The following is a 15,222-nucleotide window of genomic DNA, read 5'->3' as shown; positions in this document are numbered from 1 at the left end:
AGGGCAGTGGTATAGACTAATATTGTCTTTGTATTTAATGGACAAATTAACAAAACAACTTATATAATAGATGATTCAGATGCATAGATAGTGCCAGATTTACGTATAAGCTAAACAAGCTATAGCTTAGGGCCCCCCCAAAAAAAAAATAAAGGAAAAAAACCCCTGGATGTACATTTCCAAAATATAAGATAAAAAACAAATAAAATGACTTTAGATACCTATTAGGTCCGTAAATTACCATATAGCATATATTCAACAGAAAAAAACAGCGACAATTTGTTGTTGACAAAGGACAGCTGGACATATAAAGGGCCCTGTTACCTTCAGTACCTTAGGGCCTCATCAAACCTAAATCTGGGCCTGTGCATAGAGATGACAGGATTCCATTTATTTCATTTCTAAATAAGGTTTAGATTGCACAGATCTGTCCTTCAGTGTTTTGCAAATCTTAGCAAATTTGGTGCTAATTTATTTGATTGCAAGAGAAGCTTTGCTGGATCAGATCAAAGGCCTTTAAGACACAGAGCAAATGAAGAATGCCTTATTTCAGGTGAACAGAGCAGGCTATTAGGCATACAGTATACTGTGCACATCATCCTTTTGATACAGGGCCTTTGTAGGTATTTTCTGCCTCCACAATCAATTTAATTAAAAGTCTTTTAGCTAATTATTTCACTGGCCCATTAGAAATCTTCTTCCCATATGAACCAAGCCAGACCCTACAATCACCATCTGTAGTCCTTTTTGTGCCTCCTCCACAAGAGGTCCTGAGGGCGGCAACATAAGAACGGGCCTTTTTTTACAGTGGCTCCCCATTTGTGAAATGCTTTCCCCAGAGAAGCTCACCTGGCGCCTTCACTGCATATATTTAGACAGGAGGCAAAAGCATTCCTCTTCTCCCAGTCCTTTGACTAATTAAACTATGCATGGGCTTTCAATCTCTCTGCCTGTCTCTGTGTGTGTTGGGGTGTTGTTGTTTGTTACTATGCACTGTATTTTTGTGTTTTTATATTGTAAGCCACCCTGTGATCGTCGGATGAAGGGTCGTATAGGAATTCAATAAATACAGGCAACTCCCCATTTACGTGCGGGTTGCATTCTGAAGTACTGTGTGCATTAGTGGGATGCGCATAAGCCTGCCCCTGCCCCCTTCCAGTGTGAAAAATGGGGCGTGTGTCTCACTTGGAACACATGCAAATAGAGTTACCTGCAAATAAATAAATAAATAAATAGCTAGCTAGTGGACTTGGTAAAGCTATAGTCAGCTCAACTTCATCTCCTGTAATGCTTCTGAGATTTGCAACTCCATCAGAGGTTGTGTTTATGTGTTGTTCTTGGCTGTCATCAGTATTCCTCATACAAAACAGACCTTTGGAGACGGATGTGGAAGGCCCACCTTTTTATCTATGCCCTGGCCCCCATAATCTGGCCTGATGCTTCAAGCGTGGTGAAGGATGTTATCCCATCACTAGATTCCTGACAGCAGGGTGCAGGGAACTGTAGCCCCATGGGTAACCTACATTGCCCAGGATTCTTTTTTTTTTGGGGGGGGGGGGGAAGCTGACAAAACCTTCAGTGATTTTCCAATAACCCGTGTGGGGGAAAAGAACTATAATAAATTCTGCCTTTCATGCCTACATTGGATCGGGCTGCAGTACCGTCATAGTTTCGTTGTGGAATGCTTTGCATCTGCACCAGTGAGCAGGAAATTAGTTTGCTTAAACCGTGTGTGTGTGTGTGTGTGTGTGTGTGAGTGAGAGAGAGAGAGAGAGAGAGAGAGAAATCCTTGTCCTAGGCGTACAGTGACTTTGCGTTTACCGGGCTTTAACCCTATATACATGTGGGTTTCTAGACCATTCAACTACAGCCAACTGATCCATACCCCCCCCCCATCATAGTCGGAAATTGCAATGACCGAGAGTCATTGGAAAGAAGCGACTCTTAGCCGAGCACTGAGGCGAAAGCTGAATCATTTCTCATTATTATTGGGCTTTATAAACAAGAATAATGTTACACAAATAAGTATACCAAGTTTGCTCACGTCATTTGTATATCACAAAAATAGCACAATAAATGTGGGAAAATATCTACAACATGTGCTTCATTAGTAGTGGTCAGTGTATGAGTTCTTGGTTTATGAATTGGTCATTTCTCGCACGGACTGATCCGCTACCGGCAAGAGCGAGTCGCCACCTTTAAGAAGAGGAGGCGCTGGAAAGCAGGCTGCCTCCAAAGCTCCTCCTCCTTCCTGGTCGTCAGAGCTGCTTAATATGGCTGCCTCCATCGCGCCTCGGTGTAGCCTTCCTGCAGCAATAGTAATAGCTCTTTTATTGGGTTGCTGTAGTCTAGCGATCGCAGACGGAATCCAGGTACGCGACGGGGGCGAGGGGGGCCCGGCTGGCTTGAGCTAGCTGAGCTGAGTTGCCCAAGGGATTTGCTCCTGGTTCTTTCCCCTCCCTGACCCTCCTGTTTCATTTAAACTAGCATTTGAGCTTTCAGTTCCCAGTGTCCCCTCTTTGCTGCTGTGAGTGAGTGACTTTGTGTAACGCAGGAGCCTTTTGCCAGGGATTAAAATCGTTCTTTGAGAAGAAGACGTTAAAAGCGAAATAAAAGCAAGCACAACTCTAGAAGTACAGTAGAAGCCTCTGGTTGTGGAAATGCACCTTTGCGGAACAGGTCCTACGCACGCACCAGAGCCAGTTGCAGCAGGGTCGGTTCCAGGTTGTGGATCAAGGCTTTGGAGACGTCCTCCGGCCCAGCCCAGCCTAGTCTTCCCAGCAGGGTTGCGTTTTATGAGTAAACAGGTGGGACTGATCATCGCCACACCTTGCCGCCTCAGCTTGTTTGCTCGTCCTCTCTCTCTGGAGGCGCTGCAGGAAGGATGAGGCCTGTTGGACCTCATCCTCACCGCTGCTGTTGCTAGAGGGACAGGGCAGGCATTCAGGTGGGCCAAGGCAAGGGTCAGCCACTCAGCTGCTCATGCTCACCTGTGCAACTCTAAATCTTTCGTACTGTGCCTAAACATGGAAACAGAGCCTTTTCCCCTATGGAAGTTGTTCCAGCCATTCAATCTTCTTTTCTGCATATGTGTAGATATTCATAACAAGGTAAAAACAGCCCTGCCAGATCAGACTTGGGAGTCAATAAAACCAAGCATCCTGTTACTTCCAGAGAGCATGCAAGGAGGGCAGGATGGGAGAATATCTCCCCCACGTTTGTTTACCAAGAATAATAATAATTTAATTTCTATACTGCCCTTTATCACTTGTTATGCGCTGGTGGTTTACAAGCACAGGCACTTGCACGTTAAAAGTATAAATGCATGACAAAGCCAATTAAAATCCTATTTAAATCAGACTGGAACAGACAGACATGTTCCTCAGTTACAGCTGACCAAAACATATTGGCCAGTCCAGAACTCGGCCACTTCATTCAGCTGGCAATGAAAAATATGCAGTGATATCACTAGGCCTATGTCTTAGCACCTGGCTTTTGAAGGTATGCTATCTGTGAGTGTGGAGATTACATATGGCGCTGATAACACCTCACCTTTGTCAGTTTATAAGTTGGTAAGATAGAGAATGTTTGCACATGCTTGGGGGTATGCCATAAAGGCCAGGATACCTAAAATATTGCCTCATTTCCTACCTATCCAATCAAACACTGTACTTTACAGGAGAGGGCATCCTGCGGATACTAGCTTATAAGGAGGCCTGCTCCACACAGTGTTGGAATTGGGCCTTTAGTGTGGTGGGTATCATGGAATTGCCCAAGTTACATGTCAGACAGGCTTTTTGGAGGTCTGTGGGAGACTTGCAACAGCCCTTCTGTGTGGAGATACCCCAGTTGGTGTCTGTATTTGATTTGAAATAGTTTTTATGGATGTAATGGTCTGTAACTGATTTTATATATGAAATTGGTTTATATATGTTTTTATTGTGTGGTGAAATTGCTTCAAGATGCTTCTTAGGAAGTGATTCATATATGAAATAGGAATAATAATAGCAGCAACCTGTGTGAGAGTTGTCCTCATATTAACACTTGCTGTGTGAAACATAGTCATGTGTAATTGAGCAATGCCTATTGAGAACACTGAAGACACCTGTGGAGACAGGCTGAGAAAGCTGGAGGGAACCATAGGCACACGGAGGCAGGAGCAATGAGTTACTTTTCTACTTATTGCCCAGTTTTCTCCTCCAAGCCTAAAACAACCTAATTTCCACAGTGAATATAATTTGTAGTCTGGCAGTAAGCATCTTCAGGTCTGGCCCAGTTTTAAATAGGTAAATTGGCTTGTGAATCAAACTGGCTTCCTACTCCAGTTCTGCTCAGGTATTTTATTTTGAACCCTGGAACTTCCTATACTGTGGTCCTGTTTGTAAAAATTTGAGCTACTGTTAGATTTTGCAGCATTCACAGAATTAGTTCTTGTGGCAAACTGCAGTGGCACAATTCCTTCCTGTTTATCAATAAGCAGTCAGCAACAATCGGTCTTCTTGGATGTTTGTTTCTTGCATTTATTTTGTTTGTTTTCTCTTCAGGATCAAGCAGAACAGTTTTTTAGAAGTGGACATACAAACAACTGGGCAGTTTTGGTAAGTTTCTACATTTTTGTCCACTTCCCCATGATCAATGTGCACAAATATTCCAAAATATTGCCACTTTGATGGTGTATGGAAATGCTTTTTGCTTGCACATGGGGGTGGAGGCTGGGATAGACGATTGGATCCCATCCCAAAATGTTACATCCACTAAGCTTCTGAAGAGCATAAATAATTCTAATGAAAATATTGTAACTAGTATCAGTCACCATTTGTTTAAAAATAAAACAAAATGGGGGAAAATGCCCCTCATATTAGCCTAAACCACAGTACCCAGAGACGCATGGGAGAATCATGTATTCAGTCTGTATGTGCACATGGGAGAATTGCACACAGAACAGAGGTTTTGTTTTTTTTTAATATAGAGTTCTTATTGCACCCTCTTGCTACTGAAAACAGAATTTGTTTCTCAGTTCAAAATGAAGCTTGCTGCTGAATCATAAGAAGCATCTGGTGAAAGCTTCAAAGAAACATTTGGCTGCATACACAGTTCTTCCTTCTGCACTCATATAGTTTTGTGGGGCTGTGGCTGTAGAATTAATTCTACTGTTTTCTAACCATAAATATATCCACACATGCTTACTTTTTCCTGACCCTTTTAGGTGTGCACATCTCGATTCTGGTTTAACTACCGCCATGTGGCCAATACCCTTTCAGTTTACAGAAGTGTCAAGAGACTAGGCATTCCTGATAGGTAAGAAAATATGGAGGTTGTTTACAGCTTTAAAGTACTAAGACAAATGTAAAATTGGGGGGGTGAGGGGAGAGAAGGGGACAGTCTGCCTTCTCAGCAGTGTACCCTCCCTGTGGAACGTCCTTCTATCAAATATCAGGGAGAAAAAAGAATTACACAACTTTTAGAAAACATCTCTGAAAATTCCAGATAACATTCCCCCCACCCCCAGTACCCAGAGAGGCAGGGAAGTTTTTAATGTTTAACATTTTATTATTTTTTTGTATTTTGCTGGAAGCCCAGAGCGGCTGGAGAATCCCAGCCAGATGGGTGGTGTATAAATAAACAATAATAATATATTTTTTTATTAGGCTCTGATGTTGTCTGTGCCCACCTTGCTTGCTGCTATATGTCCACGGGTGCTAATTATGGTTCATTCTAAACAGGTTTTCTATCGTAGTTAGGTTTTGTAGATGGTTAAGATAATAAGTTGCAGTGGTAAGACTAAGGAGATGTTAAGGCTGGAGGTCCAGCATATTCCAAGAAGGAGGGAAAATTGGAGATGCTGATAGCCTGCTTATAATTTCTTCATAATGATTACTAGATCTTCTGCATTATGTTTGAACTGACCCTTAGTGACCTTCCGGATGCTCAGAATATGGGCTTCCAGTTGTTAAATTCCAGGTGATCATCAGCTGAGGTGGCTGTGACTGAAACATGTCGGAGTCTGGATTAAAGGAAAGGCAGTGCAACCCAAGTGTATGGTTTATCTCTCATTTTGTATTGAGTAGGCTGATTTTCAGTCACTTCCAACCTTACATTTCTGGCATAGAATTACAATAGATACGTAGGAATAGGCCATAGATCAAGTATGTAGTTGCTAAATATATGTGACTATACTTGACTTTAAGTTTTCCAGAAAACACATTGCCATTTTAGTATGCCTTGATTAAAAAATTTTTTATCTTAATTAACACATCAAATGATTAATCGGCAAGGTCTTAAACTAAATGGAACGCTTGCTTCTTTTTGACAAAGACATGTTTGCATGTTCAAAGGGGACCAAATAGGTACCATGTTTTGAAGTGTGTTACTTGCTACAGCTGAATTTCTGAGGCATTCCTACTAAGATCTTTGATGGTTCAAAGGATTTTCAAAGGCACTGTGTGAAAAGGTGTGATCACTTGAAAATTCCAGATAACATTTTTTCCCCCTAAGAAGGGATTTTTTTTTTAACCCTACTCTCACCTTTTGGATGAATCTGCTGCCATCTGATTCTCTGCTTTCCCAATTTTAACAGACTATTTGCCAGTTCTTTGCTTCATGTGTATTTCCTTTCAGATGCATTATGTTCCCTTTGTGCTGATTCTGCTAGTACATCTCTTCAGCCAAAAAAATAAACAAAGGACCATGACAGCCATCAATACAATTTGCAGGTGGCTTCATTGTGACATGTCATCCTGCCAGTCACTAGCATACGCATTGTGAAAATGACTTTCTGTGTTGTTTAGAAGGACTAGTGTAGTGTCATGGGTAAGGATTTGCATTAGGCACTTGCATCTCAGTTCAGACCTCATACTAGCTATGAATTTGGACTCAGCTTTCCAGCTGCAAGTAAAATGTTTAAGTGTATTTTAAGTGCAATATGTAATGTGACACTAGATGGCGATAGTGATCCTTAGGGAAAATTCAATTATGTTTAAAAACAGTTTAAAAAAAGCATTTTCAGAACGGATTTAATATGTGTGTAAATTCCACCTTTGTTTGGTTTTTTTTGGTACACCCATTTACACACCCATATTTCAATAAGAACAGAACTGGGTTAGTGGTCACAGAATGCTGACTGCCTCATGAGAGGAAAAACTAGAAAACAGGATGGAATACAGTGTTGATAGTTTATTTCTGTTTGCATGCCTTATTATTTCTAGAGTTTACATCTTCCCTATGTTCTAGCCTGATGTTTTGAAATTTCTCAGCTCTGGCTGGCTGGTCCACAGAGTCCACAGTCCAGAGATGTTCTTCTTTAACATCCACACGAGACAGTGGCGTAGCGTGGGTTGTCAGCACCCGGGGCAAGGCAAGTAATTTGCGCCCCCTAACCTGTGGATTTGCGCCCCCTAACCCGTGGATTTGCTCCCCCTAACCCTAACCCCCAGATGTTACGCCCGGTGCGGCCGGCCCCCCCTGCACCCCCCACGCTACGCCACTGACACGAGATGTAGTGGACACCTGCAAATGTCTCAGCATTGACTTCTTAGGTGTTCTCTGCTCCAAAAATCATTTTGAGAAGGCGTGGGAGTTTTTTGAAGAGCAAATCTTGTTGGAACTGCTTGTGTTGTTTTTCCTTCAAAATGCTCCTGTGGGAAATTACTAAACTGATTTTTAGCCTCAGTTTTGTCCTTTTAGAGCAGGCTTCCTCAAACTTGGCCCTCTAGATGTTTTGGGACTACAACTCCCATGATCCCTAGCTAGCAGGACCAGTGGTCAGGGATGAGAGCCAGTGTGGTGTAGTGGTTAAGAGCAGTAGTCTTGTAATCTGGGGAACTGGGTTCGTGTCTCTGCTCCTCCACATGCAGCTGCTGGGTGACCTTGGGCTAGTCACACTTCTTTGAAGTCTCTCAGCCCCACTCACCTCACAGAGTGTCTGTTGTGGGGGAGGAAGAGAAAGGAGAATGTTAGCCGCTTTGAGACTCCTTAAAGGGAGTGAAAGGCGGAATATCAAATCCAAACTCCTCCTCTTCTTCTCTTCCACATGAAATGCCAGTGTCCTGTTACTTCGTCCTGCTTTGTGTACATTTAGAATCCTGCAGTTTGATTCCCTGCCCCCAGGACTTTTTCTTCCTCTTCCCTCCCATCCTCTTAAACCTGTATCCACCGAAAACACAAATCTTATCTTGTTGTTTGCATTACAAAAGTTTGCTACAAAAATAGCCTTTTTTATTACACACTTGCACTGATGTATAATTAGAGACTTGGGCATTTTCATAAAAACAAAGAGTGAGTACTTGGTGGAAGGGGATGGGAAAACTGTCACCTACTTTTTATTGAAAAAAGTATACCAAAGCTCCAAAAGGGCTTTCATATTCTTTTGTGTGTGCGTGTGTGTGCGAAAGTAAAATATTTTAGCAGTTCTCAAAAGTGGGAATCAGGTTTGAGCCTCCTCTTATATTATTTATTATTGCATTTGTATCCCGTCTTCCCACTTAGGTGCACAAAGTGGTGTTCATGGCTCACCCCTCCCCCATATTATTCTGACAACAATCCTGTGAGGTAGGTTAGGCTGAGTGTTGGTGTCTGGCTCGGATCACGCAGTGAGCTTCGTGGCCTATCGGGGTTTTGAAACCTGGTCTCCCTGGTCATAGTCCAACACTAGGACTAGGCATGCCTTACAGAAGAAGGTGAGCCCCACTGAACTTGCAGGCTAATAATAATATTTAGGATTGGATTGCAAGAGAAAATAAAAAGGCAGATGTTGTTATGCTGGAGGACCCTCTAAATTCAAAATGAACACTCACTATAAGTTGTTTCAGGCCTGGCAGCATGAATGCACTCTGTTGACTTCTTCAGAAAGTCACTTTCATCTTGCCTTTCCTCAGCTTCACTTGTGTCTCCTTAGGCTTAGGGAGACGCTCCAGTTCGGAATACAGTTTTCAGTGTGAATCAGGACATCATGTTGTGCTGTTATCTTCAGTAGTGCGATCCTAGGGAAACTTGCAGTGCAATGGCCCCAAATTATGTGAGCCATATTTTAACTGTGTGTGTGTTTTAATGTATTGTAATTTTTTCCTGATGTTATGGTTTCATCCTTTTGTAAACAGCTTTGAGCCTCTTTTATTTTATTTTACAATCAAGTGGTGTACAAATTTAGTGAAATAAAATCATGTTACAAATATTATTTTTATTTGTTCAGTGTATGTACCGGACTGCCTACTGAAGGAGTCCAGGGCTACAAATATATCACTAATCATTAACATTTTTAAAAGACATTTGATTACAGGGTTGCAAGGAACAGTATCTTTTAATTACCAGATGCCTGGGTGAAGAGGAATGTATGAAATACTCCTGAAAATCAGCACTGAGGGAGACAGAGGCACCTCGCCAGGTGGGCATCCTACGACAGGGATGCCGGGCAGGTTCCTTGGTAGACAGCGCTCTGCCCTAAACCATTGTTAGGCAACATTGTGCCTTCCAGATGTTTTTGGACTCCCAACTCTCATCAGCCTGAGCTGGCATGTCTGTGATCAAAAACGATGGGAGTGAAAGTGCAACAGCATCTAAAGAGCACCATGTTGGCTAACCCTGGGCTATAATACACCCCCTATGGAATATCCTATTTCAAGGTTTGCATTCATCCGTCTTCAAGGAAGTTTGTGAAGACACCCTGCATCAAAAACAGCCTTTCCCTCAGGTGGCTGTCAGTGCAGTTTGTTTCCTCTTTCAGCAGCTAGCTGCCAATTTTTAAGTCGCATTTTAATTTTCTGTCTTTTAGTCGAAAAGATGGGTGGAAAAACATGAAAAATAAAAAAAAGAAGACTCATCCTTTGGCTTTTAATCAATTTTTATAATGAAATGTTTTTAGAATCGTTGGATTATTTTGATTGTTGTTAGCCGCCCTGAGCCCAGCTTCGGCTGGGGAGGGCGGGATATAAATAAAATTTATTATTATATATTATTATTATTAACATTTTCAGTAAGGCTGAAATAATTAATTGGATTAGCTGGTAAATCCACCACTGCCAGATTGAAAAATGTGGGTATTAGTTGGAACTCCCTTCCCAGGAAGGATTATTTGTTAATGATGTCCAAACCGGAATGTCACAGGAGTGTTTCTGTTGTGAAGGTTATCAGATGGTGGCACAAGAAGTGTTACGTGACCTGGTGATCTGGCCCTAACCAAAAACATTCTTGTAATGGCTTGTGTATTCTTTCAGCCTGGTTGTTTGCAAGTACAGCTGAAGTGGGATGAGGAAAACACTAATTGTGGATTAATTAATCCAGAAAACAATGACATAATTGTGTGCATAAAGCATAAGATGATTTTCTGAACAATAAGTTCTATAACTGTTGGCTCATTAGCACATTACATTGTCTGAAATCGTCTTCTGTGTTGAAATAGTGTAGTAATCATTTTAATAGGTTAATTACTTAAAAGAACAATCATTAATTTTTTTTCCTTTTAAATGTAATTGGGTAAGATCCTTAATTATGAAACATTATTTAGGTCCAGTCCAATTCCCAGATTGCAGATATTGGCAGCCCAATACTGGCTCTAAGCAGTGACATACACGTGGGCGTTTCAAAAGGCTGGATTCTCTTCTTAAACTAGGATTCTTCTTGTGTGTGCGAACACTTCTGGTGCACCCCATGTGGTAAGATTTTTGAGTTTTGGTGTGCCCTGAAGACGCTGCCTTGCACTTTAGAACTCTGAGTCAATCAGAGATTGAAATGACTGCGCCATCTGGAAAATGAACATGAAAATTTGGCCAAAGTAGCAATAACATTCAAAATCAGTATGATAAAAGCGTATTGTTGGCCAACATTTAGAGGTGTTAATTAATTTTTTGGTCTTGCTTGCAAAGGCAACTTCCAGACATTGACCTCCGTCCAAACTGGCATCTGCATGTAGTGATAAGCTTCATAGTTGGCTTGCTCAAATTATGTGGTTATAAACAATATAGGATCTTTTTGCGGGGAGCCTAATTATGCCCCTTTCTATTTGTATCTGCATACTTTATCTCATTAGCATAGATTCCATGCTATTTATGTGGAGCTATAATGAGAGTTGAATGTTCCTGGCCTCTCCATTTTTTAATTTCTTTTTTTAAAAAAGGAAATATATGGAAACTGAGCATATTGGAGGCTTATCTATGAGTTATTATTTTGAAACATGAAAGCGTTATCACATTTATCATTTTCCGGCTCTGAGAACAGCTTATTGTGCTTAAGTGGTTATGTTTTTGGAGAGGAAATAATGTAGAATTTCAATATATCTTTCTGTGGAAAGTTATTAGGGAGTTAATAACTGTGACTATTGATTATCTGTGAACTTTTGAGATCAGAAAGGCTCTATTAGAATATGTAAAGTGAAGCAGATGCATATATTTCATTCATTCATATATATAGAAATAGAAATATATAAATTTTAGTCATAATTTAATCCTACAAATATAGTGAGCAAAAAGTAACTTGGATCCAACGCTGTCTGTTTTGAGAATAAAGTTGCTTTCCTTTCTGTTTATTTTTCTTTATTTCTCCCCTCCCACTGCTGTACTTGTATGTATGTATGTATGTATGTATGTATTTATTTTCTAAACCGCCCTATACCCGAAGGTCTCCCCCATTCAACTTCCTGTGTGTGTGTGTGTGTGTGTGTGTGTGTGTGTGTGTCCTAGCCCCAATGGGTACCTTTTTAGAGGTGCTGTAGTGGAGAGGAGAGGCTGGCAAACCAATGCTTAATGAGCAGAGTTCTGTCCACATGTATTAAGGTTCAGGTTTATGTCTAGAATATCTCATGTCTAGAATCTTATCACCAACCACAGTGCATATTCAGAAAGCAATAGGTCCGAAGCTAGTTCTTGATGACGTCAAGGCTTGCTAACTAAACAACACATTGTCATGGTCTAGTGGCTATATTCAGGCCCATTTATCATTGCAAAAAGAAAAAAGAAAAAGGTCTTTATCCTACATTTGTGATGTAGGTCGCGAGGTCTAGCAGAGGAAACCCTTCCTACTTCCATGACTGTTCCACATCCAAAGTAGTGACTGAGCAAAGCTTTTCCTTCATGCCAGCCAATAAACACAAAGTAAAATAAAACACTGCCCCGAGTCTGGACAACTTTATGATCTTGCCCAGTTCTCTTTGTTTTAGATGGCCTTTTGCTTCCTTTTTTCAATCTGACTGATAGCCTGACTGAGGAGCCATTAACAAGGCATAAGAAACAAGAACACAACACGGACTGGGTACAAGCCAACAGATACAGTGCCTGAAATTAATGGCAGATTGCAAAGCAGATAAAAGATCACATTTGTTTATTTTATTTGTTCAAAGTTCTTTTTAAAAATATATTGCTCTTTAGCAAGAAAGAAACACAGACCGTTAAAAAACAAAAGCAGCCCTTGCCCCTTGGGCTTTACAATCTAAAAAGACAGGACAAAAAGGGAAATGGCTTGGGAGGGAGGAGGAACTAAGCAAACACAAGTCAAGTTGTTTGCAGGTTTTTCTGATGACCAGTGCAAGTGGAAAAGTTCAAGGAGAGGAGGCACAAAAAGTTGCTGGTTTCTTGCTGTGATGAAGGAGTGGTCCTGAATCCCTCTTCCTCCCTCCTCCAGTACAACCTGATATAATGGCTGCTGCCAGGTTGCAGTTGATGGGAGTAGAACCTGACCAAAGATGTCTCTGTGTGCGTGTGGCAGTGTTAAGTCCACAACTCACTCACTTGTCATCAGGAACCAAAGATAAATTCAACCTGTATTTACTTTTTTGTAAACGGGACATCAAGTATGTGTGATAAGCAATAGCAATACTGTTCTTTAACAATATAATTTATTAGGATTGTTGAAAGTGTTTATTATTATTATTACTTAAGAAAAAAGACTTTCCACCTGAAGAAATGCATGGTTTTTTAGAGCTTCAAAAGAAAACCTGTCTTGTCATTTAGCCATAAAAGCAATTAGGAAAATGATTTTTAGTTACAAACAAGCTTTTTGCTTGTTGACACACCGCATTGTGCTCCCACTTTCCAGAGTATGTATTCCTCCCCTTCTGTTATGCAACACAGCAGAATAAAATTAGATTGCATCTAATCATTGGGAATATATTCAGTACAATGATAATGGCTGTTCTTTGGTAGATAATAGGATAGTACAACGTTGGACACGTCTTTCATCATAATGAATTCCACGTTATCAGACTTAAATTATTTCCCTAATTGCAAAGTCCCCAGTATGTTTAGCAATGTCATACTTCAGGAACAATCCCACCCAAATTTATGAACATCTGCAAGTCCCCTTTTCTGAGTGTTATGCACATCCAAAAGCATTCAAGTGGGAACAAGTTGCATAGAGTTGTGATTTGCATATGTCAATCATTCTTAATGATCACTTAGTCGGGGGGGGGGGGGAGTCTGCAAGGTTGGCCATTTACCAGATAGCTTCAGACAATGCTTTTTGGGAGTGAAGGTATGTTTTCCAAGCCAAAACAGAAGTTGCCAAGTTGGTGACATTTACTCGTGTTCCATGGCTGGGCTTGGGATGGAGTAAATTGAAAGAAAAAATGAAAAATGTTAGACAGGGGGAAATGCTGGGTAGGTAAAAAGTCTGCACAAATTGCAGATTCCCCTTCAGCAGTGGGTGAGGCCAGATGTGTGTGTGTAGCAGTGGGAGAGTAGCCTGCATTGTCACTTGCAGTCAGCAAATTTGGATATTGATAGATCAACCTGTTTTTCTCCTGGCCAAATAATGACCGAGGCAAACAGGTTTGGCACATCAATCAGGGACTAGCTCACATTCTGCTTGTCAGCTCATACTCCCTGCTTAGTACCATGTATGCAGTGGTCCCTGGTCCCCATTAGGACTGGTAGGTTAGAAGGCAACGTGACCTGCGGTAGGTGGACCAGAGCCAGTGGCAGGTGGGAGACAATTACGGTAGTTCTAGTTGTGTCCCAATCCTCCTGAGGAGGCAGAATGTCTGAGGGGAGACTTGACTTAGGTAGGGCAGTGCCCCATTTGCCATAAAGGAGCAGCCTCCACTGCATCTATGATAGTTACATCTTTTGAGTAATAACCAACATTCCCAGCTCTACCCAATGAAGGGGGGGGGGGAATCATCCTGGGACCTTTGGCACATAAAGCAGATGCCCTACTTTTTTAAATTATCCAAGACCCTTAAACTGCTTTTGGTTTGAAGGAAGGGAATGGGGATGATGATTTGCATTATTATTAAATTAAAAATGGTTTTAAAATAAAACAATTTTCAACATAACTAGGGACGTGGGTGGCGCTGTGGTCTAAGCCACAGAGCCTTGGGCTTGCTGATCAGAAGGTTGGCAGTTCGAATCCCTGCGACGGTGTGAGCTCCCGTTGCTTGGTCCCTTCTACTGCCAACCTAGCAGTTCGAAAGCACGTCAAAGTGCAAGTAGATAAATTAGTACCGCTCTGGCGGGAAGGTAAATGGCATTTCTGTGACCTGCTCTGGTTCACCATATGTCATGGGCGAATAACAGTTTTCTGAATTTTTGTAAGTGAAAGATGTCACAAAAGAAAAGGATTGCACATCATAGCTGTTGCCTGATAGAAGCAGGGGAATAGAGGATAATTATGTACAATGATTTGTATTTAAGACAAGTTGAACTGAAACAATCTGGAGGCAGTGTCTGACTATATCAGAATATTGGGCAGAATTCACCTAACTGGCCTCCCATCAGTGGAAGGCCTTGCTCACAGACCGAGCTTTTCTCATTCTTCTCTCCCTGCTCTCCGAAATTGGCTCCTCAGTTCCATGTGTGGGTGGAGGATAGGGGATCGTTCTGTCTGGCAAGCTGGAAGGCTTGTGCAGAGAAAATGATGGGAAGAATGCAATGCTGAATTGCATCCGCTGAAATCAACATACTTGAGTTAGTTGTGACTAACAAGTCCATTGGTTTAAATGAGCCTACTTGGAGTAGGAGTAGCCAGTTACCATGCAGGGACCTGAATGTACATTTTGTGGCCAGCAGGGACATGTGCTTTGGTTTCCTTGTTCATTCCTGAAGCTATCTGAGAAATGTAAATCTGGTTAGTCTGTCCATCTAAAAGGAGGAGCCGGGGATTTAATCCAGAGCCTTAAGCATGCAGAGCCAATGCTCCATGGCTGAGTTTTGTTTCCTGCCTGTGTTGGTACTGCGCTAATGATACAGCAGTGACTAAGCAAGACAAGACCAATAGGCAGAACAAACACAACTGATTGAT

General features: G+C 41.5%; 1 protein-coding gene across 1 annotated transcript in view; it reads left to right on the top strand.

Annotated features, from left to right (window-relative positions):
- The first annotated feature begins 2,222 nt into the window (after positions 1–2,222).
- The window catches only part of PIGK (phosphatidylinositol glycan anchor biosynthesis class K), a 108,564-nt gene continuing 95,564 nt past the window's right edge, over positions 2,223–15,222 (top strand). The window contains exons 1-3 of the mRNA XM_079982578.1: positions 2,223–2,372; positions 4,545–4,598; positions 5,207–5,298. Coding sequence (XP_079838704.1) covers positions 2,274–2,372; positions 4,545–4,598; positions 5,207–5,298 — 245 coding nt within the window. The 5' untranslated portion in view covers positions 2,223–2,273. The remainder of the gene's footprint in view (positions 2,373–4,544; positions 4,599–5,206; positions 5,299–15,222) is intronic.

This window comes from Podarcis cretensis (genome assembly GCF_951804945.1).
Source record: "Podarcis cretensis genome assembly, chromosome: 6".
Taxonomy (NCBI): domain Eukaryota; kingdom Metazoa; phylum Chordata; class Lepidosauria; order Squamata; family Lacertidae; genus Podarcis; species Podarcis cretensis.
The sequence above is the reverse complement of the archived record's forward strand: the minus strand, read 5'-3'. Positions and strand labels throughout refer to the sequence as shown.